Genomic DNA, 22,183 nt, shown 5'->3' on the forward strand with positions numbered 1-22,183 from the left:
CCCGAGACGGAAGCCACGCGTGCTCTAAAGCAAAATATCTTTGTACCATTGGAAAATGAAATTAATAAAATATTTTGTAAAAGATAATGTTCGTGTCACCTTTATCTCACACTTTTTTATTTTTCTGTATGTTTTATAACGTGCTTAATATATTAGTACAGTCATACATTTCTGTAATTTATAATTAAGTACATACACGGATATTGAGGGTGCACGATCACAAGTTGCTGCTGGGATGTGTGATCGGGAGCGTCTGGCAGCACGGCGCAGGGCGCTGCAGAACCGGCCCGCGGGCGCAGAGCGGCTCGGGCGCCGGGCGCCGGCCCTGCCGCCGGAGCGGCCGCGCAGCCAGCGCTGCCGCCGGACAGGGCGCGGGTGCGTCTGCACGCAGCGCAGAGCCAACAGAGGACACCGGCGAAGTCTGGATGCCCCTTGGAGGCACGTGCTGCAAACAACAGGTGAGGCAGAGCCCCCACGAACCCCGGGGAAACTGCACTTGGATTTCTCAGAGGCTGAAAGAGCCCCTCGAGAGCGAGACGCCAGCAAGTGCCATTAACAGCGGCGTGAAGGGCTGCATTGCCAGTGACAGGCCGCTCCGAGCCCTGCCTGCTGGGCGCCCCATTTTAAGGAACCTTAATGGTACTTCAAAGGCAGAATTGCTTGAGACTACTTGGCGTGTGGTCTGACGGAGGCAGCTGAAATTACTTCAGAAATAACTTTTAAGAGCGAAGGTGTGCAGCTGGGGTCACATCCCACAGCACTGTGCTTCACACGGGAAAAACAACCCGCAGCACCTCAGTGGGTACTGTGAAACGTGGCAGTGACTGAGGGTGGTGAGGCGCACGTAACCCACACAACACGGGGACGCTGTGGCCGCTGCAGCACGGCCACGGTGCTGTGTCAGACACAGCCCTGCGCGTGGGGACCCTCCCGGGACGGGTCTGCAGCGTGGCCAGCCCGGCCCGTGCGGCAGCCCAGCTCCGCGCCCCGGGGGACAGGACAGGGACAGGGACAGGATAGGGACAGGGACAGGACAGGGACAGGGACAGGACAGGGACAGGACAGGGACAGGGCTCAGCTCCGTGCCCCAGAGGACAGGACGATGCCCAGAGACTGATTTTCTGAGGACTGAACAGAAGTAGACAGGGTCTCGTATGGAGTCCGCTGCAGCTTTGCTCAGGTGTGTAAAGTTGGGTGAAAATGAGGAGTAATGAGACCTGAAGACGTCTAGACACACCTGGTCCTGCACAGCTCCTCTGACAACAGCCTGAAGGTACCAGTGAAGGTATCAGGACCGCGATCTTGCTTATGGACATGGCAGAGGACAATCCAACCGCGCTGGCCGGAGGACGAGGACACTTGTGTACAGCGAGCCTGCTGTACACGGGCCCGGCGGAGCTGTGTCCCCTGGACCCCGGACTGCAGCCCCGTCCTCCGGCACGCGCCTTCTCCGCCTCGCCCCGTCCCTGACGCCCGCAGGTGGAGCAGAAGCCCCTTGCGGAGCGCCCCGCTCGCCGCAGCCGCTACGCGGGCAGCTCAGCGCCGCGGTGCTACGGGAACGCCGGGAGGGATCGGCGCGAGCGGCACCCCGGTGCTTTTGGGCGCCCTGTGCGCAGCACGGCCGCTCCAGCCGCCCGCTGAGCGGCGCGAACGGGGAGCACGACAGTTCCGATGCGTTCGGAACCAAGAGTGCTCGCCTGGGAAGTCGGGCGTCGCGTTTCTCCCGCGCTCTACTCTGAGCAGCTGCAGGTGAACTCCTGCGGCTTCGCCTATTAACCTACATTTTTCAGCTCAGGTGCAAGGTGCTGGTTATTTGCCCATGGCCAATCTCTTCGAAAACAAAGAGCTGTAATTCAAATATTATATATGCAGGTAGCTCTAATGCCTGGATGTTCGCAAAGGTCTGGCAAACCAGCCAGAATGTCAAGAGCTACATTATTCTGTGTTCTAAAAACGTGCATAATTTTGCAGCCGCAGCGCTCCAAAAGATCCACTGTACAAATATTGAAGTCAAACATCCAGAGAGCGGGAGGATTTCAAAACACAGGTGACCTTTAGCAACCTAAATCATCCAGATGATAAAACAGCAGAACCACCAGCAGAAGCGTGGGTGAGTGGTTCCTGGCATCTGTGGAAATGGAAGAAAAGCCCATTGCTGACGTTTCCCTTTCCCCACCATGTACAGTGGGTGGCTAAGAGTGTTTTCTGAGCTTTGGAACTCTGATCGGTAGCAAAGTGACAGGCAATGGTCTCAGAATCAGGTGTGGGTCTGTGCCTTGCACAAAACCGTGCGGCCTCTCTGTGCAGAAAGAACAAGCGGCTTCAATGGCTTTTCCCTCCACTTGTTACAAAATTAGGTTTTATAATCTGAGCTTCCGCTTTTAATTGTCTCCAGCACAATGACTGCACGAGTCGCAGTGTGGGTGCGGTACGCGCTGTTTTGGAGCAAAAGCTGGTTTGCTGTGGTTTCTTTATATTAAGGCAAATATTATATTCTGCATTAATGTAATTAATTATTTGAATAGCTAAAGATAAATGTACATCTATAACCACAAGAAATAACATAAAGATTTCATTGCAATGGCAAAGTAAATTTGACACAGATTTATCTGTCAGATTGTCTACAACTGCCTGGTCTGAACTCAGTTCTGCTGCCCTGCTGTAAACTGGTGGTACATTCAATGAGGTTTTTAGGTTGATTCCAGGTAGAATGATTTCTGGTGTAAACGAGAATTTGGCCCTTTCTTGCTGGGAGCGAAATGTAATTAGACAACGGTTCCTTATGTGTGACGGATGTTAATTAGTAGTCTCGCGATCCTCGTTTCCCAGTTGCACAAGTGCCAGACGAGTTGCAAACGCGGCGGCGGGCGCGGGCGGGGCCGAGCGGGCACCGGAGGGTCCGCGGGCGCGGACACCGCCCCGCAGCGCGCCGGGGACCGGGAACCCGCGCGCCCGGCCCCGCCCCGCCGGCCCCGCCCCGCCGGCCCCGCCCCGCCGGCCCCGCCCCGCCGGCCCCGCCCCGCCGGCCCCGCCCCGCCGGTCCTCCAATCAGCGGCGCACACGCAGCGGCGGCCCCAGCGAGGGCTGGCCGGCAGCCGCCTGACCCGAAGGACGCGGCTGAGGAGGCCGGCGCCGCCGTCCTGTTGCTTGCCAGACGACTCTGGCTCATTCCGCCATGTCGTGGGCTCTCAGCGTGCACCGAGAGCCCCCTCGGACCGCAAATGGGTTGGGCACCTGCAGCGACAGGAGGCGAGGGCCTTCGCGTTCAGGCCCCTCGGCGCGGTGCATGCTGGGAGTTGTAGTCCGGGCGGCGGCAGAGGCCGCGGCGTGTGGGCGGGGCGGCGGCGCACGGGCACTACAAGTCCCGGGGAGCAGCGCGGTGCCCGCGCCGCGGTTCCGCGGTTGTTGCGGTGAGCGCGGGGGTTCGGGCTGTGAGCGGCTCCCGCGCCCGCCGAGGAGCCGCCGGAGCTGCCCCAGCGGTGCGGCCCTGCCCTGCCCGGCCCGGCCGCCATGGATCTCTTCGGGGACCTGCGGCGCATGAACAAGCGGCAGGTAGCGGAGGGGTTGCCGGTGCCGCCAGGCGGGGCCCGGGGCTGGGCCGGGGGCCGGGGCTGGGCCGGGGGCCCGCGGGAGGTTCTGGGGCTGGGGCGGGTCGTGCACTTGGGAGTCCCAGCGGACGCGTCACCCCGCTGGAGTGCGGGTGAGCGGAGTCGGGCGGGGTCGCTTTTGGCCGGTGTCTCCGTGTGTTGCCGAGGAGAACAACGAAGGCGGCGGTGTAAGGTGTATCCGCGCTGCGGGGCAGCAACTCAAGTTATAAGAGATTTTCCACGTAAGATATTTCTGACAGACCGTGAAGGAAATGGTCCCTTGTTGTGTCTCTTCTACACTCACAGCTCCTCTGTCCAGAAGAGAGAGCTGCTCACAGTGCAGCGGCTGCTGCGCTTACTGTATTTCTCATGCCTGTTGTGAGCGCGGGAGGGGTCAGCGACCCGCGGTCAGACCCGTTAGCTGACACTTCAGAGGTGTTTCCAGTGCGCCCGGTGGGTTCTGCGCTCGCCGGGGGGTGCGGAGCGGGCGCCGGACTGACCGTGCCGCGCGTGGCCGGTGCAGCATCGGTTCCACCAGGCTTCTCCTGGAAAGCGGTTGTAGTGTAACAGTCCCCTGCCTGGGTTGTGACTCAGTGCTGCATATGGGTTGAAATTCTGTGTTGTGCTTTGAAATACAACGTGGTAACTCTAAGCAATACTTTTCTCATTTTATCTAGCTGTATTACCAAGTCTTGAATTTTGCTATGATCGTGTCTTCTGCCCTCATGATATGGAAAGGGCTGATCGTCGTTACTGGAAGTGAAAGCCCTATTGTTGTGGTGCTCAGGTAAGTCGATGTAACGGCGTTTCTGTTAAAGTCCAGATATTGCTTTGTCCTTCATCTCCTTCCTTTCCCCCTTGGATAGATTTTGAGTTTGAAATCTCACCTCCTTAAATAAATATTCAAACACTTTTTTCTTTTAACTCGGTTTCTGGACACTTGGGCTGTTTCCATAACTGCAGTCTGGTTTCCATTGAAGTTTGTAGATATGTGGTGTACGGAGTCAGCCTTGCAGACCCTGAATGCTGATCAGACGCGTGAAGTTAAACACGTGTTCATGGAACAGAAATTGAGTGTTTGTCAGCAAGGAATGTGTGCAGCAAACACCGTTATTTTCATGAGAGTTATCTATTCATGTTGTTAGTTATGGAATCTGGAATCCTGCCTTAGAGGTTGTTACCAAAAAGCACTGTGCTGGCTTTGAAAACAGGCATGGGGGGTGTTGTCGTGGTTGAGACGGACAAACCACACAGACCGCGCTCTTCCAGGATGGAATTAGTAGATGCCATTTATTGCCACAAGTGCATTTTGATACAGTTTTACCAATTCATGTGTCTCTTCACTGTTGGTTACAAGTTGCAGTAGTAACATCTCATTGGCTATTTCTGCTGTCATCAGTGTTACTCTTTTACTCCCTTCTCTCTGGCGGGTACATCCTGAACACCTCCAGATACTCCGTTACTCCCATCTTTCTCACGGGTGGGCCTTCATATCTTCAAGGCTGATTTCTGTTCCCATACCCTCCATCGGGGAATCCACGGACGCACCGTAGTCCCCCACAGGGTGTTCTGATCATTAATAATAATTGCTGATGTAAGCATAACTCCTGCTGGTGTTAATTGAACCCTTTCTGTGTTGAGAAGTACTTCTGGTTGTACTGGGAGACGTTTTTTGTCTTTTCACTGATGGATTGGGTTTTGTAACCAGAATGGCTTGTTTTGTTCCTCCGTCATAGCCACAATGCTGTTTCCTCTGCAGCTTGTTTCCTTTCATTGGGGCAGTAAGCCAGGCTTCTGTAGGCTGGCTCGGAGACTTACTGAGGTCTGGTTGTGTTGAGTGTTGGCGTGCTGTTAGTGAACGGGTGAAGCTACAGACTTATGTTGAAGTTGTCACTCTGTCTGTAAGAATTAAATGTTCTTTGTTTTCATAGCTCTTCTTTCATTCACCACAACGTTAATAAACCCTCTCTCTTTGTTTGTAGTGGCAGCATGGAACCAGCTTTTCACAGGGGAGACCTGTTGTTCTTAACGAATTTCCATGATGACCCAATCAGAGCTGGTGAAATAGTTGTTTTTAAAGTCGAAGGCAGAGACATTCCAATAGTTCACAGAGTAATCAAAATACATGAAAGGTAATGCACCTTGGCACTTTCCTTGTTTCTAAATGTAATTGCCTTCACTGTGACTTCCACTTACATTTTAATTTGGTGGTATTTTGTGGAGAAGACAGGTGAGGATACGCTGTAAGATCAAAGCCACCTCTGGGATGTGATCTGCATTTCCCGCGGTGCTGTGGCACGGTTGACTCCTGTCCCTCAGCAGAGCTGCTCAGCCGGGTGTAGGTAACCCCGTCCCAAAGAGGAGTCGGGGAAGCCGTGCGCGTTATCCTCGCTGGCGGGAGCAGAGCCCGCTGCTGTGCCGGCTGTCACGGATCTGGGATTTTGGTGTGATAAATAGCTACTTCTAAACACAAATCTCTGAAAGAAAGTGAAGGTTCAGAGCCAGAGCTGTATATGAAGTCTGACAAGTATGTGATCTTTGTTATGTGAAACTTTCCAAGAAAGAGGTTTGACTAAGAATGAAAGAAGAGATTGTTATTCTCTTGGTGTGTATTAGTCTCAATGCCAACAGCAATTTGTGCTGGGAAGCAGCAGGTAGATGACTTGTTTTTACCTTTATTCATGTGCCTGCGATGATGAACAGTCCCGGCTGCAAACGGCGGCAATTCTGTTTGTGGTTCTGCACAGCAAGAAGCCAGCCTGGAGGTGGCAAGCACTGACATGTTTGCTACTCAGGAAATCCTGGCTGTGAACTGAAGGTGATTATGTTTTGAGTAATATCTGTTCTTCAACACTTTTTTGAAACAAATGCGTATATCCAAGAACTACCTTTTTTTTCTTAAATACCTAATTTGTCCTCATAAAAATTCCTTGTCTCTTGATATTAATTACTTGCAGTTGGCAGTTCTTAATCCAAATCAGTTTGAAGACTGTAAACTCAATGATTTTTTTGAAGTGGGAGTGTCGAACTGAAGTCTTGCAAGGGCACGAGACGTGGCAGGTTTCCTGACATCAGTGATTAAATCATGTCACGTTCAAAACCTGGTGTAAGAGACTTGGTTAATTTGAGACGGCAGGGAGAGGGTCGGGGTTTAAACCGCTGTTGGTGCAGAGAGGCTGGAGAGGGTCGGGATTTAAACCGCTGTTGGTGCAGAGGGGCCGGAGAGGTGCGGTGACGGGTGCGGGAGCAGCCGGCTGCCCAGGCTCTGTCACCTGCCGCCGCCTTTTGGTGCCGTGGGCTTCTCCGTATGGTCCCCAAAGCCCAGCGGAGCATCTTGTGTGCATTATGTTACATAAAGGCTGGTTACACGTTTTGTTTGCCACACTTACAAATATCAAACATGAGTGGGGCTTTGCCTGGAACTCACTGGATCGTTTAACAGTTAACAAGTGACCTAAAACTGTGTTGTGGTGCTAGTGACAAAATAGTAAATTTGATGCAGGTGTGCAGCTACTTTAGAGACTCTTCAATAGCTGTTTTCATCAAAAGGACAAAGCTTTTTGACATAAACATGATTACTAAGAGTTAAGCAAGTCCTAAAGCCCTGTATTGTAGCCCTGTCTCTCCTAAGGGAAGACTTTCAGGGTCTGCCTCAGCTGAGGTTTGTGGTTCGTATGCAGTTCCATTTATTCTGTACTGCGTGATGGCTTCACAGGATCTTATTCCACAATTTGTTAAAAGCAGAACAAACTTATTAGGGTATCATTCAGCATTTCAGAGTCAAATGCTTTTGCTGTTGGGGGTTCATTCAGTTGGGTTTGTTTCTGGTTTGGTGTGTTTGGCTTTTCCCAGGCAGGCAGACGGTGCTGCTGTTGAGGTTCAGTGCCCGCACGGGGTGGACAGTGTCCCTCTCGTGTTCGCTGTGTAATTGTTTATACAAACGATGATCTGGGGTGGTTTTTAAAAACATTTCTGGTTAAAATCTATTGACTCTGTCAGTAACAACTGCAGTGTTAATGATTTAATGGTGTTTGTCAAATACGCAGGACTGGAAGTGAACATAGTTATCTAATCTCGTAGCACTTTTCATCTTCATTGTGCTTTGTAGATGTTAATTGAGGTTTTTAAATTAAGTGGTGTTTGGTTTGTCACCTCGTTGCCTTCTAGAGAAAATGGGAACATCAAATTTCTGACTAAAGGTGATAATAATGAAGTCGATGATAGAGGTTTGTACAAAGAAGGTCAGAACTGGTTAGAGAAGAAAGACGTTGTTGGAAGAGCGAGAGGGTAAGTAATGTGAAACGTCTGCGTTTGTAACTAAAATAGAACATCTAGGGTTAGAATGTAATTCAGTTCCACTGTCGGTACAAACTAGATCTGGTGTAGTATTCTAAAACTTTATTACATGAAATGATAAAGAATCACTTCCTGGGGAAGTTCCTGTGGTGCTGTCGCTGATGGCAACAGTGGAATCTTTAATTGTTTCTTAGGTAATGGCACATTTAACAAATCCGTCCTTTCTGTGCTGGCTCACGGGGCTTTTGTAGCTGCAGCACAGGAGCGAACCCCGAGGGCCCGTCCCTGTGCTGCGGGACGAGCTTCTGGGGGTGCCCCTCGCTGCCGTGGTGTTTATTGCCATTTCTGGGATCCGTGTGGATGGATTACTTAATAATTAGTGAACTAATAATAATAAATAATGCTATCAGTATGCAGCAAGAAGAAACATGAGACAGAAATCTGAGGTCTTGCTCCCAAATTTTCATGAAGTACATGAAGTCTCTAAAGCTCTGCTTCGGGTTTTGTTTAGTTTTGGTGCTTGTTGTTGTGGTTTTTTAAATCTGAAATAGATCATCTAAAATATTCAATACATCTCCATGTAATATTTGAAGGTTAATTTTACATTTGTCTGCTTTTGTCCATTGTAGGTTTTTGCCTTACGTTGGTATGGTAACTATAATAATGAACGACTATCCAAAATTTAAGGTATGTACACAGACATTTTGAGTACTGGAGTTTAAAATTATAAAATAGCGAGGTAGTAAGAATCTTGCATGTAAGAGTACGCGTTAGTAAATCTGTGTGGTTTAGTACCTAACGTAAGATGAGCTGTGGTGGGTGGTTTTGCTTGTTTTAGCTCGTCTGTTATCCGGTAGAACTCTGCATTTGTAATCATTTGAAAACCTTTTTCATAGGACTGTCATAAACTAAGCGTATGCAGTCGTGTTTACCGTTAATAGGGTCATGTTAAAATATTGTGTGCACCTGTGCGGAAGGTGCGATGTTGGAGAGCGCTTCGAGCCACTTCAGAACGTGTGTGCAGTGATACGGTGCTTGTTCCCTGTTCTCTTCCAGTACGCCCTGCTGGCGGTGATGGGCGCGTACGTGCTGCTGAAACGGGAATCCTGAGGAACCGCTTCTCGAGAACAAAGCGAAAAGCTAAATATGCAGGGGAAAAACTAATATATTTCAGATGTTTTCATTTCTGTATACAGTTACAAAACTGTACAAGCTTTTGTCTTGTCTAAATAAACCATACTAATGACTAAAGCTTTCGGCTGTTGGTTAATTATGTAACAGCACACGTACCATGCTCCGCAGCTGCCGCCTTGCCTGGGGCAGCTCTGGGGCCGCGGGCCGTCGGCGCTGTCGCCTCGGGCCTCGCTCCTCCCTGCGCGGCCGTTTTTAAGTGGTGCTGCATCCGAACCCACTTTCTGCCTCCTCGTTGTTTTTGTGGGTTTTTCCTTGATTATTTGTGGTCTGGATCGGTTCCCTCTCTTTCCCAGCCATACGAACTGTTCTGTCGGTGTTTGTGAGGACACGCAGGTGGGTCGGAACAGGTACTGAGCTGTAGGTTTAATCAGACTTACGCCTACAGAAAGCTGTCTAGAAGTGGCCTGACAGAATGGACCAGACAGGCTCTTCCATTCTGATGGGAACCGAGAAATGGAAACTTGGAGGGGTTTCCTGAATTCGAAGCCTGATCCTTGGTGGTGTAGGGACAAAAATCCTGACGGCCTGACTTTCAGAGGCCGGGTTTTCAGGGACTGTGTATGTTTCTGTAATCCAGGCTGTAAACCGTTCTGCCTTTCATTCCTAGCTGTAAAACAAACCCGACAAAAAGGTGGCTTCGGCGCTTTACTAGCGCTCGTCAATTACTGGATGAATAGCACAGTCGCATGCTTCGCTTCAGTGATGTTGCCAATGAGGGCGAGACAACTCAAGTTGCAGGTTTGAGAATGTTGTTCCATCATACGATACCTGAATGGTGTTAAATGTAAAAAGTATTTTTCCTTGTAAAACTTACCTGATACTGTCCTGTGTCAAATTCTGGACTTTTCTCTGGTCAGCGTTTTTACCTTCAACAAAGCAGAACTTGTTTTCCTCGCTTGCTTTGATTTTGTAGCTTTGATAAGGAACAGCAGGATGCTTTTTTCCTATGGAGTTTGGTTCTTCTGTAATGCCTTACCTCCACAAAGATACACTATTAACCAGTAATGGCAGCTCTTCTGTTGTAACACCCAGTGCCGAGAGGAGACACCTGCTGAACTTCTCCAAGTAGTATTGCTTCCTTTATGTCCTGCTAAGCAGTTTTCATGAGAAACTGTGTTATAAAAATTACTCATTTTGTGTCAAATTGTGTAGAAATAAAATTGACTCCGCTAAATGGCATGGCAGGATAATGTACGTGTCCTTAATGCAGTATCTCAGAGGTGTGCCGCCACAGCTACGGAAAAATCATTCCATTTTGGAGACGGTTTGTGTGGTAAGGCTTTCTGTTGTTCTTCCCAGTGTTGCTGAAGTCGGTTTGCTCCCAGCCGCCTGCCCCGCTGCACCCACGGTCCGCGACGGCGTTGGGAGCTCACTCTGCGCGGGACCCAGGTCAGGAACAGCTGCTGCCCGGGTGGGCTCCGGCGCCTCCCGCTGTGGGGCTGCGCAGCGGCTGGCGCGCCCGGTGTGCGGGGCGCTCCGGTTAGCGGAGCTCTGACGGGGTCCAGCACGAGCTAGCAAATACCTGTGCCTTATTGCATAAACAGTTATTTCATATTGTTCAGCCTGTGTAAAGCTGTGGAGCTCTTGTGGAAAATGTCTCCGGTTCTTCAGGGAGCTGTTACGGCGGAGCCTGTTCGGTATTTGCACAGCGCCGGCCCCAGCTGCAGGTCTGAAGTGCTGGAGATGGGTCAGCTCAGTGTTCACCATTTACCAAGTATTCCGTGGTGACTGTGCGCGCGTTGTCGGCGAGCGCTGGACCCGGCGCTTGCTCTGCGCACACAGCGCAGCCGCCCCGGCACCGGCAGCACCGCGGGGACGGGCACGGAAGCCGCTCCATTTCTTACACCCCTTGTTTTCCCTTAAAATCTGCCTTGCTGACAGAAAAATTGTAGTTCCCCAAAATGTAAAGGAAGCAAATTGAAGTCTCTTATTCTGGTGAAAGCATTTAAAACCTATTAATGATTTCCTGACATGGAGCACGACAGTAGTTCACTTTGCCATGGGATATGTGAAAAGCAGAAAGGGATTTTTAAATGAGTAAATCTGATAATCAGACACAAATCTGTTACTGGATTTCTTCAAGAGAGAAAAGTTGCGTAGAATGAACGAGTCACTCACAGTTGAGAACGTGTTTATTGTACCGTCATCCTTCTCTCTTGGGGAGTCCAGTATATTCTGTGTATTATCAAATATTGAAAAAAACCTTTTTTGAAAAGGTTCATAAAAATAATTTAGAATAAATCTATATTACCTTTTTTTTATTCTTATGACCAACCAATGGCAGTAACGCAGGGCTGGGGCCCTGCTGTCCCTGCCACCGGCACACGCGGTGCCCGCAGCCCCGAGGCTCCACTGCAGTTCAGCATGACCCCCAGCGTCACCCTCAGCCCCACACGCGCGTTCACCCCGGCCCCCGCGCTCCGGTGAGTTCTGGTTGCAGAACGTTGCCAGTTGTTCCCAGAGAGGGTGAGGAGGGTCCTCAGAGTGTCCTGATAGGTGTCTTGGCCCCAAAAGCCACGCAGAACAAAGCCCCGGCTCTACCTGCGGATCGGACAGGGCTCGGGATGCGTCCAGCACAGTCTGCGAGAAACGCGGTGTGCTTTGGGGAAGGGCCACGCAGCCGGGCTCTGGAGGAGCACCGGCCGCCCGGGGGGCCCTGCGCACCCGTCCCGAACCCGCGGGGGGCCCGGAGCCTCGCGCGCGTTATCGTGCGTGGGTTGAGATGCGAGCAAGTTGTGGGAATGAAGATCTCACCGGGGTCTGTTTCTTTTGAAAGCAGAATAAACCTCCTTTGAATGTGCTCAGTTAAGAGAAGGCTCTCGTGATGGCTCTCAGCACAAAAGGAAAGGTAAAACTAAAAGGTAATTAGGGTTGCTTTAGTTTGGGAATATTATTGTCTTTTCCAGAAAAACAGGAAAAATCTCAAAGTGAGTTTTTGGTGGTGGTTTGCTTCAAAAAACCCAGTTTGATTGGTTGAAGGGGTTAAACAGATTTTTGTATTTGTTTTATGACAAAAATGCTGAAAGTGTGTTTTTCTTGGCAAAAACATCCCTCCACTCCAGAAGGTAACGCCAATGAAAAAGAAAATTCAAATCCATATTTGACCGACTCTTTAAATCAGAATTTTTCACTGTAACTTTACCTAAAGGGCAAACTAATTTAGATTTCCGTTAAGTCCGTAATACAAGGCATAAAAACGGGAGAGCGTAAGGAACAATCTCGAAGCAGCTCAAAGCCACACAGAATGAGATTTAATGTGAAGGCACAGCCTTTAACGCATGAAATGTACAAAGTGTATATAGAAAATAGGAGAGAGGTTTCTTTGTTTGCAGGACTTCTGGGCAACGAGTGGCTGAGTAGGAGCTCCTGGCTGGGCAGCACCGGCCAGAGCTGCGCCGGGCGGCAGGGACCGGCCGCTGCAGCCTCGGGAAGCTGGAGCGGGGTCTGCGCTCCGTTCCTTTGGGTTTTAATGGACACTTTCCTGAATTCTCAGTTCCTGTCCCGAGTTGCAAGGAACAATTAGACCTTCCCATGGACTGTATTGTATTTGATCAGCTGTCTGTACTGCAGGCTGCGCAGTGAAACTCCTGATTGAGGCAGGAGAACACAATTGTAAATTAAACAAGAATGCATAATTAATAACCAAAATAAAAGAATGAATCACATTAATCTGTAAAGAAGATGCAATAAACTAAGACAAAACAAGGGAACAATTTAGCTCATACAGCAGGATACACAATGGACTTCAAAAGTGATTGTACCAGGTAGTTTGCCCAGTAACCACGTTAATTCGGCTCTCCACGGGGACAGCTCGGTCCCAGCCTGCGGGGGGAGCGCGAGGAGCTGGCGCAGCCCTTGCAGTCAGCTCCGTTAACGGCGCCTTCTGCCCTCCGACGTGTTCTCCAGACAGCAAAATCACCCCATAAACTGCTCCAGTTCCACATGACTTCATCCCTGTCCCTGTTCTCCTCTGGGACAAGCAGCAGCTCGTTGGGACCCTGTACCCCTCCACTACTCATTACCTCCAACCCAGTGAAACGACTCATGTGCCTGGAGTGTGTGTGAGTGTTCCATTTCTCCACGGCCTTCGCGTTCACATATTGCCTCTCTCGGTGATTCATCCATCCTTTGCGCTGCACTGCCTCTTCATGATGGAAATCTTTTAATCCATTAACTGTTACGAAGTTGGGCAGTTCCATGTGCCTTAGAGTGCTGGAAAGTTCACAGGGGTTTTGTGCAAGCAGAGAAGAAAGCCCTGGAAATCTGTGTCACATTACTGTCACTTGTGACAGTGCATTTGTTATATTGGAAATAAAAAGAAACTCTTTGCAGCTGCCAACCCTGCACAGCTGGAGAGGCCTCGGGCGGATGGGTCCTACATGCTCTGAGCTCCCAAGGGAGGTCAGAGGAAAACAAACCCCTGAGAAGTTTCTGTTTTTCGAAGGTACTGGAGAAAATACCCCCGAGGGAGAGGCTGGCCCGTCCCTCCGGGGTGCGGAGGCGCCACGGGCCGGCTGCGGGTGTCCCGGCACAGAGCCGGGCAGACGCGGGGACCAGCCCCGGCGCGCCCGGGCCAGACGGGCGAGGCAGCGCGGGGGCCCGGGCCGGGCGGCAGCGGGGGCGCAGGGAGGCGCTCCCGGGAGCGCCCGTGGAGCGGGTGCCGGCCGCGAGTCCCCAGCGCCGCGCAGGGCTGAGCCCCGGCCCGGCAGCCCCTCGCCTCCACCCGCCGGGAGCTGCAGGGGCGGGGGGGCGGGCGGAGGGCCGGGGCGGCTCCCGCCCCCGCCGGAGGTAGGACGGGGGCACGGGGGCGGCCGCAGCCCCGGCCCCGTGAGGAGGCGTCAGGCGCGGGAGCTCCGGGTACCGGCTCCGTATAAATGGGGGGCGGCGGTGGCAGCAGCGGCAGCGCTGCGCCCAGACGGAGCCGGAGAGCGGCTCAGCGGCGGCATCAGCGGCGGCACCGGTACGATGGGCGGCGGCCCGCGGCGGCCCGGGGCTCTGCCGCTGCTGGCGCTGGCGCTGGCGCTGCTGGCGGCGCAGGGCTGCGCGGCTCCCCTGCAGCCCGGGGGCTCCCCCGCGCTCTCCAAGATCTACCCCCGCGGCAGCCACTGGGCTGTGGGTAAGTGACCGACCCGGCAGCCCGCCCGTCCCCTCCCCACCCCGGCTGGCCGGACCCACCCGACCCTCCCGGCCGCTCCTCAGCCCTCCCGGCGCCGCGGCCGCCCCGACGGCGCTCCGCTGCTCCCGCGGCCGCCTCCCGTGCCTCGAGGGGGCAGCGGCTCGGCGGGCTCGGCCGGGACGAGAAGGTTCCAACTACCCGGCGTCCCACCGGGATCCCCGGGAGGCTGCGCTGTCCCGGCCGTCGGTTGCGGAGGAGCGGCGGCGCCCGCACCGGCGCCAGGAGCGGGGAGCGCGGAGCCGCGCCCGGCACCGGCCGCCTCCCGGTGCTGCCTCCCCGCCCGGCTCCAGGCGCGGCGGGCGGATCCCCGGCCCGGAGCGGGTCCCGGCCGTGCTCGGCGCGGAGCAGCCCAGCCCGGGCCGATCTTGTCCCGACGGGCGATCCCCGGTCCCTTCCCCTCGCTCCCCCCGTACCGCAGTCAATAACAACTTCCAGCTGGTGCTTGAACAACCAAATCTATACGCGTTTTTGTTAATTTCATGCTGTGACCGTTGTTCCTACAGGACATCTAATGGGGAAAAAGAGCACTGGAGATTTTCCTTACGTCTATGAAGAAGAAAACAAGACCCCATTTTCAGCATTACCCGAAAATATCAAGCAACTGCAAGATTATCTGAAGTGGGAAGAAATCTCAAAATATTTGCTACGGCTGCTGGAAGGAAATGAAAATCAAAGTGCTCACTTTTCAAAGGGATGGCTTCCCTGGTATGGCAGGAGCCCCTGGGAGACAGATGACAACAGCAGCTGGAAAGAGGTAAGTAAGATAAAACCTGTAAAAACCACTCCATATATACAAATTCCATTGTACAGTGACACATCAGCTTTCTCTGACTTGTGGATTGTCCAGAAAAGTAGCAGAAATGCATCTCGTACGCTGGTCATTTGGTAAAGACTCTACACTGGATTGCAAATTGTCACTCACAGGCATTAATTAATTAATTTGCTGCTGGGCATAAACTCAGCAAGCATTAAGCAGATGTTAGTGTCTTGATTCCCTTCAGGTTGGTTGGTCGTTCCCACTCTTTTCTAGCACCTCAGTTGCTAGAAGCACCAGGTTCTGCATCAGCTCAGCAGAACGAGCCGGTGTGAAGAGCAGCTGTGAGTAGAGGGGGCGGGAAGGAGGCAGAACGTGTTGTGTGCGAAGCTGCACCGCACTGACTCCCCTTGGCACCGGTCGGGCTGTTGTTTGGCCTGGCTCGTGAGGTTCTGCCAACCGCGGGACAGAGCAGCCGGGCGGGCAGCTGCTTCTGCTCCAGCTCCGCTTTCTCAGGGCAGCGCTTCCTCGGCCTGCGCTGCGCTCCCCTGCGCCCTTTCTTACAGTGCACTGCGCTCCCCTGCGCCCTTTCTTACAGTGCACTGCGCTCCCCTGCGCCCTTTCTTACAGCTCACAGCACACTGCGCTCTTACAGCGCTCGCCTGCGCCCTTTCTTACAGCTCACAGCACGCTGCGCTCTTACAGCGCTCGCCCGCGCCCTTTCTTACAGCTCACAGCACACTGCGCTCTTACAGCGCTCGCCTGCGCCCTTTCTTACAGCTCACAGCGTGCTGCGCTCTTACAGCGCTCGCCTGCGCCCTTTCTTACAGCTCACAGCGTGCTGCGCTCTTACAGCGCTCGCCTGCGCCCTTTCTTACAGCTCACAGCGTGCTGCGCTCTTACAGCGCTCGCCCGCGCCCTTTCTTACAGCTCACAGCGCGCTGCGCTCTTACAGTGCTCCCCTGCGCCCTTTCTTACAGCTCACAGCACACTGCGCTCTTACAGCGCTCGCCCGCGCCCTTTCTTACAGCTCACAGCACACTGCGCTCTTACAGCGCTCGCCCGCGCCCTTTCTTACAGCTCACAGCACACTGCGCTCTTACAGCGCTCGCCCGCGCCCTTTCTTACAGCTCACAGCACACTGCGCTCTTACAGCGCTCGCCCGCGCCCTTTCTTACAGCTCACAGCACACTGCGCTCTTACAGCGCTCGCCCGCGCCCTTTCTTACAGCTCACAGCACACTGCGCTCTTACAGCGCTCGCCCGCGCCCTTTCTTACAGCTCACAGCACACTGCGCTCTTACAGCGCTCGCCCGCGCCCTTTCTTACAGCTCACAGCACACTGCGCTCTTACAGCGCTCGCCCGCGCCCTTTCTTACAGCTCACAGCGCGCTGCGCTCTTACAGCGCTCGCCCGCGCCCTTTCTTACAGCTCACAGCGCGCTGCGCTCTTACAGCGCTCGCCCGCGCCCTTTCTTACAGCTCACAGCGCGCTGCGCTCTTACAGCGCTCACCCGCGCCCTTTCTTACAGCTCACAGCACGCTGCGCTCTTACAGCGCTCGCCCGCGCCCTTTCTTACAGCTCACAGCACACTGCGCTCTTACAGCGCTCGCCCGCGCCCTTTCTTACAGCTCACAGCGCGCTGCGCTCTTACAGCGCTCGCCCGCGCCCTTTCTTACAGCTCACAGCACACTGCGCTCTTACAGTGCTCCCCTGCGCCCTTTCTTACAGCTCACAGTGCGCTGCGCTCTTACAGCGCTCGCCTGCGCCCTTTCTTACAGCTCACAGCGCGCTGCGCTCTTACAGCGCTCGCCTGCGCCCTTTACAGCGCACCGCGCTGACGAGCTGCAGCGTGCGCCTCGGACCCGCCTCCTCTTCCCCCAGAGAGTGCGTGTCAGTGCCATATCACAACAAGACTTTGCAACAGATTCACCGCTATTATTGTTATTTTGGAAAATCTCATAAAATACACTTGGGAGGATATCAGTGAGGCTTCGCAGAAAGTAAACAGGGTCTAAATGACATAATGTAAAGTGCAGAACTTGCTAGAAACCTGTTTGTAAGGTGCCAGGTATGGCAATGGTGATATAGCTGCAGAATTCTCTTGGGTGACATTGAAATAGAATAAAAAGATGAATATCCCCCCTTAAAGACATGAATGGGAAGATAATTTTTCTTCCTATGTCTACTGTAATATGATGTAATTAATATTGCTGCGCTGACTTCAGCCCAGCCCCCCTCCTGAGATCCCGGTGCACTGAAGTCAGTGAGTACATTGGCTTTCACTTGAACATGGGTGAAAATGTACCTGTTAAACGAGGCTGTGATGTACGCCTCTTCCACTGCTGGTGTGGACGCTGCCCATGGGTTTCTTCCTGTCTATGGCTTTGTGACAGCGATGCTTCTAATAACGGTCATCAATACTACCTAAAAAGGAAGCGATTGATCTCCTCTTCAGCTCTGCAGTGTGTAGTTTTGTAATCAAATCAGATGAACAAATTCATGATGCTATGTGAAAAGGGAAATGTTTTGTCTTCTAGAAGTATCTGGTAATAAATTGTACTTACAAAGGCTGAAAGTTGCCTCCGTTAAGCTGAATCATATCCATATGTGTGTACTTTTGCCCTAAATTAATATCCATATTTTTGTGGTCAGATGTTGAACATATATGTGGAATAATGAGATTATTGCCTGAAATATCCAGAGTTCTCCCATTATTAGTAAAAAATTAATGTATTTCACATGATTAAGATACATAAAAACTTACAGAGCCTCATTTTTCCATAGAACCTTTGATTTCCAGCACTCAACAGTTACTTAGTCTCCATCCTGAAGTAAAACATATGGAAGTATTACAGTAACCTGTCCTTCCCCATGTCGGACACAAATACCCGGTTGCATGCAGCCTGGACAAGACAGGATGTGTTGCTTCTCTGGCTTCAGCAGGTTAAAACCCAGCACCTCCAAGCCAGGCGATGTATGGCTTTGAGATTGGCCTTCCAGGTGCTGGCCCTCGGAAGGAATGTGCTGTTCTTTCTAGAGGACTGTGATAGTTTACTAAACATTCGACTGATAGTTATTTTTGACAAAGGAGACCTTTTTAATGTATAAGGGTGGAATTCTGGTATATATGAAATTCAGTTGTACATGTAGACAGTGATACACGAGCATCAATGGCCTTTGGATTCTGGTGCACGGATTTTCGGCTGTGAGGGGTTCCGGGTTGCGGATTTTCGGCTGTGTGGGTTCCGTGTCGCAGGTTTTCGGCTGTGAGGGCTCCGGGTTGCACAGGTGGTCAGACAGCACCATTTTTTAAGGTGCTGCTGTCCCTGGCTGACCGAGGTGCTGTGCACAGGGTGACGAATGTGGCTCCCTGGCCCAGGGCAGATGGCCAGATAAACCGACAATGAAGGTGCAGCGTGTACAGGAAGTTTGTACTTGACATTAAATACTTCTCCAATCATATTGTGTTTGAGTTCGAAATAGAAGCTCATTCTAAGAGGAGCCAGACGCCGTGTTTAGAGCGGGTCACTGCTGGGCTGAGGTACTGGGATGCGACCCGGAAGGCAGACGGTGAGCCCTCCCGTCGGCTGGTGGAGCAGCTGTGCCGGGAGCCGTCTGGGGCTGCGATTCCGCTGTGCCCGTGCAGAGGCGCTGGCCCGAGGAGTCCGTCTGTCCATCTGCACAGCCTCCGTCTGGGGCTGCGATTCCGCTGTGCCCGTGCAGAGGCGCTGGCCCGAGGAGTCCGTCTGTCCGTCTGCGCAGCCCCACGCTCCTGCCCGCTGAACAGAGCAAAGACAGGCTGTGTTGGGAAGAGACGTGCTGCGAGGACTTTGTTTTCACGGACTGCTTCAAATGTAGCTGATTTGATTTAAAATCTGAATTTTAAATTTAAGCTCAGAAATTCTCAAAGCTAATGGCAGCAGAAGTAAATACGGATAATGTACTTCAGGTAACTCAACTCAGGGTCTTGCTTATCAGCTGGGATTCACTCAGTGCGCTGGTTACCCCTGGTGCTTGTGTTGTGCTCTGCGTGTCGCAGGGATGAAGCAGCATTTCGGGGGATTCCCCCGAGCAGAGAAATGCTGCAGCACGGTGAGCACGGCAGGTCTGGGCTTCGGGCGCTGCGTCCGCCCTCTGGCCCCGTTCCGGTCAGTACCGGGCAAACCAGGATCTCGCCTGCTCTTCGTTCTGTGAATAAATTACAGCTAAAGCAGCTGAGGATCGGAGGGGAAATCTCTCCTGCAAGTTGGCCTAAGTGTAAAAGTAAGTTGGAAAATAAGCTTAGAATCGTTTCCATAACTTGGCTGTTTACCACTAATGAGACACTATATAAATGAGATGGCAGACAGAATTATTTGGGAGAATAACTTTCCTCATATTTTGGCAGTTGGTTATTACGTTAACCAAGACAAATGAGGTCTGTTTTGGAAAGATTATTGGGAATGTGTTTGTTATGTGAATACACAGAGCAGATATGTATTAGGCTTATTAACTTAGTGAATGGCTTTTCTCAGGACTGGTCTATAAATAATATTTTTCTCTTTTTATTAGATGATGGACTATCTGCTTCAAGTTGTGAATATGAAAGAGAGTGCTCCAAGCTGAAAGAAGGGCTCCAAATCGTGAAGAAACGTAATGTTTCCATAAGAGACTATATTTCACAAACACTTGATTGTATCAGATAATCAACAAGGTCTCTTTCCTGTAAACAATATTTCCTTTGTGTAAAATATCTAAATACACATATTCTTGTATGTTTCAACAATGACTAAACTCTCTACTTCATTTTCAAGGTTGCATTTTCTCACTTGAATGGCTTTGATATATATAATTGTCACGGAAGGGTCTTCCAATTAATTATACGACTTACCTATCTAATCAGTTCATCTCTTAGTTCAAAACTACATGACATTTCAACATTTGCAATAAATAGTACTAATAAAGAGGCTGGGTTTATGTTTTCATTTGAGTTAACAGAATCTGGCTGTGCCGCGGCTGGTGACAAAGAGGCAACGGCACGATTTTCCCACTGAAGCTCTTTTCTTATGGAACTGCAGCCTGGCCTGTGATTTTGGTTGGCGGGGAAGCTGGCGTTGGGTCCCCCGGCCGGATGGGCACCGGGGCTGCGGCACAAGGGCTGCGGGAGCGCGGCTGCGGGTCCCAGGTGAGCGCAGCGGGGACGAGGGCGCGGTGTTGGCGGCACTGCTGGGAACCGGGAACGCGGAGCTGGCCCCTGGGGGACCGTGCTGAGCTCGGCGGGGTTCCCAGAGGCGCGGGCGAGCGCCTGCTGCTCCTGACCGGCCCCGTCCGCAGGCCGTGGCTGCGGGTCCGTTGCGCGCCAGAGGCAGCTGGGCTGCCCGTGCTGGGCTTTGGCGCCCTGTCCGCGCACCGAGGACAGCTGTGGTGGCCACGACTGCTGTAAATTAGTTAGACCTTGTATCTTGCTCTTGTCGGTGTCTCTCGGTGTTTAGAAAAACAGTGTCACGATCAAAACGCAACAGACGCTTCATCTCCTGCCACCAACAGGCAGCTGTCTAACAGCATCTTGAGTGAGAGATACTTTTATGCAGACAATTTGTTAAAAATGGGCCTTCTTCCATTGCTGAAGCCTAATCCATGCATGTGTGAGGGAGAGGTGTCCTTCCTACATATATATTTACCCCTATTACTTTCCAGTGAAGGTCTTTCCTGAGCCTGTTTATTCCCCGTTCCTTTAAGTCACCCAGTTCTTTCACTACAAAGCAATGAGCCCATATAACAGCAGCTTAGTCAGGTACTTTTTTCTGCTCATTTCCTTTTCTTGAAGGGTGCTGTTCCGGCTCCCTGATGGACACTCTTCAAAAACAACATGCGTTGAGTATTTTCAAACAGAAACCATCACTCTATAGCTTGTCATCACCCTGATGTCACCTCCTGCTGTCTGTTGGGAAAACAACAGATTTTACTGGCTGTTTCTATTAACTCCCTTGTATTTCACAGGTGAATATATAAGCCACAGACCTGAGTGGAACGTAAACCCTCTCCACCAAAGCATAGCGTTAATCGCCAGCTTTCTCCTGCAGTCACTCAGCCCACCAGTGCTGGGCACTTAGACCACATTCTCCAACCAGGAGATGCGAATTTTCAGCCTGCTCTCCCTGTAACCACCTCACTGTTACTGAGCTAAGCAGAACATCAGTGTCTGCGTGTTACTGACTCCACGTGGAACAGCTGACCTGCTTACAATTAGCAGGGTTGTCTTAATACCCCAGCCTAGCCCTACAAAGAACATTTTCCTCTTGTTCACCCACCTTTAGTTCCTGTAGGCCTCCATTATAAATGTTTCAATCAATTGCTGTTGATACATACTGGAACTATAATATTTGTGCTATTCATAGTGAAATGCTCATTCAGCTGAATGCTTGGCTGTGTCAGGGCTCTTTTGATCAAACCAAACAGAAGACTTGACCAGGTCCTCTGCACAGCCCAGGTCACACGGAGGAATTCACCGGTGCGGGGACTGCATGCAGTGTAGATCGCGTCTGGGGTTCCGGCAGATGGAAGGGAAGATCCTGTCAGTGTAGGACTCAGTCTGACTTGAGAAGCCTTTAAGGGCATCATCGAGTGGAAGGCAGAGACAGGTAGATAAGTGCATCTAAGCAATACGATTCTTGCGATCCAGAGCGTGAAGTGCAGGCTGCAGACAGACCCATTTCTCTGAACGTTTAATTTTTGTCATCTTTCCTAGAAGACTGTAGCGAAGTTTGGTTTTGTATTTAACTCGCATTACCCATCTCAATGATAGGAATCCCGCTGTCCTACACTTCCCTGTCCCCACAGCTCCACGCTCCCAACCAGCCCTCTCCACGCCTGACAGCTTCATGGGGATGACGGGGACGGGCTGCGGAGAGCAGCTGAGCCCGTGTGCTGCCGCCGGCAAACCGCCAGCTGTGCCGCCGGACGGTGCCCGACGCACCAGACCCGGGTGTCCCCGGTGCTCTTGCGCTGTGCGACAGGGACCTGCCATCCCTGCTCCAACTCTTTGCCATGCTGAGCGATGCGCTACCCTGCAGCCTGCGGACGCTAAGGGTGCTTTTCTGGCCACAGTACTGCAGAAAGAGATTCTGCCTGCTCACCCTCCTGCCCTATGGTTGCACGTGTCTCTTGGGTCTCCTTGTGCCGTTCTTCCAGTGTC

General features: G+C 52.0%; 2 protein-coding genes across 2 annotated transcripts; both read left to right on the forward strand.

Annotated features, from left to right (window-relative positions):
- Positions 1-3,400: 3,400 nt before the first annotated feature.
- SEC11C (SEC11 homolog C, signal peptidase complex subunit) lies at positions 3,401-9,127 on the forward strand. The gene is made up of 6 exons (XM_080363126.1): positions 3,401-3,552; positions 4,265-4,374; positions 5,570-5,719; positions 7,755-7,874; positions 8,513-8,570; positions 8,940-9,127. Exons 1-6 carry the CDS (start codon positions 3,511-3,513, stop codon positions 8,991-8,993), a joined length of 534 nt encoding a protein of 177 aa, XP_080219252.1. The 5' UTR covers positions 3,401-3,510; the 3' UTR covers positions 8,994-9,127.
- A 4,915-nt stretch (positions 9,128-14,042) lies between these two features.
- Positions 14,043-19,934, forward strand: GRP (gastrin releasing peptide; the record flags this gene model as incomplete). Its single annotated transcript, XM_080363128.1, has 3 exons — positions 14,043-14,193; positions 14,757-15,007; positions 19,561-19,934. 3 exons carry the CDS (start codon positions 14,043-14,045, stop codon positions 19,612-19,614), a joined length of 456 nt encoding a protein of 151 aa, XP_080219254.1. The 3' UTR covers positions 19,615-19,934.
- Positions 19,935-22,183: the final 2,249 nt, after the last annotated feature.

Source organism: Nesoenas mayeri (assembly GCF_963082525.1).
Source record: "Nesoenas mayeri genome assembly, chromosome: Z".
NCBI classification, from domain to species: domain Eukaryota; kingdom Metazoa; phylum Chordata; class Aves; order Columbiformes; family Columbidae; genus Nesoenas; species Nesoenas mayeri.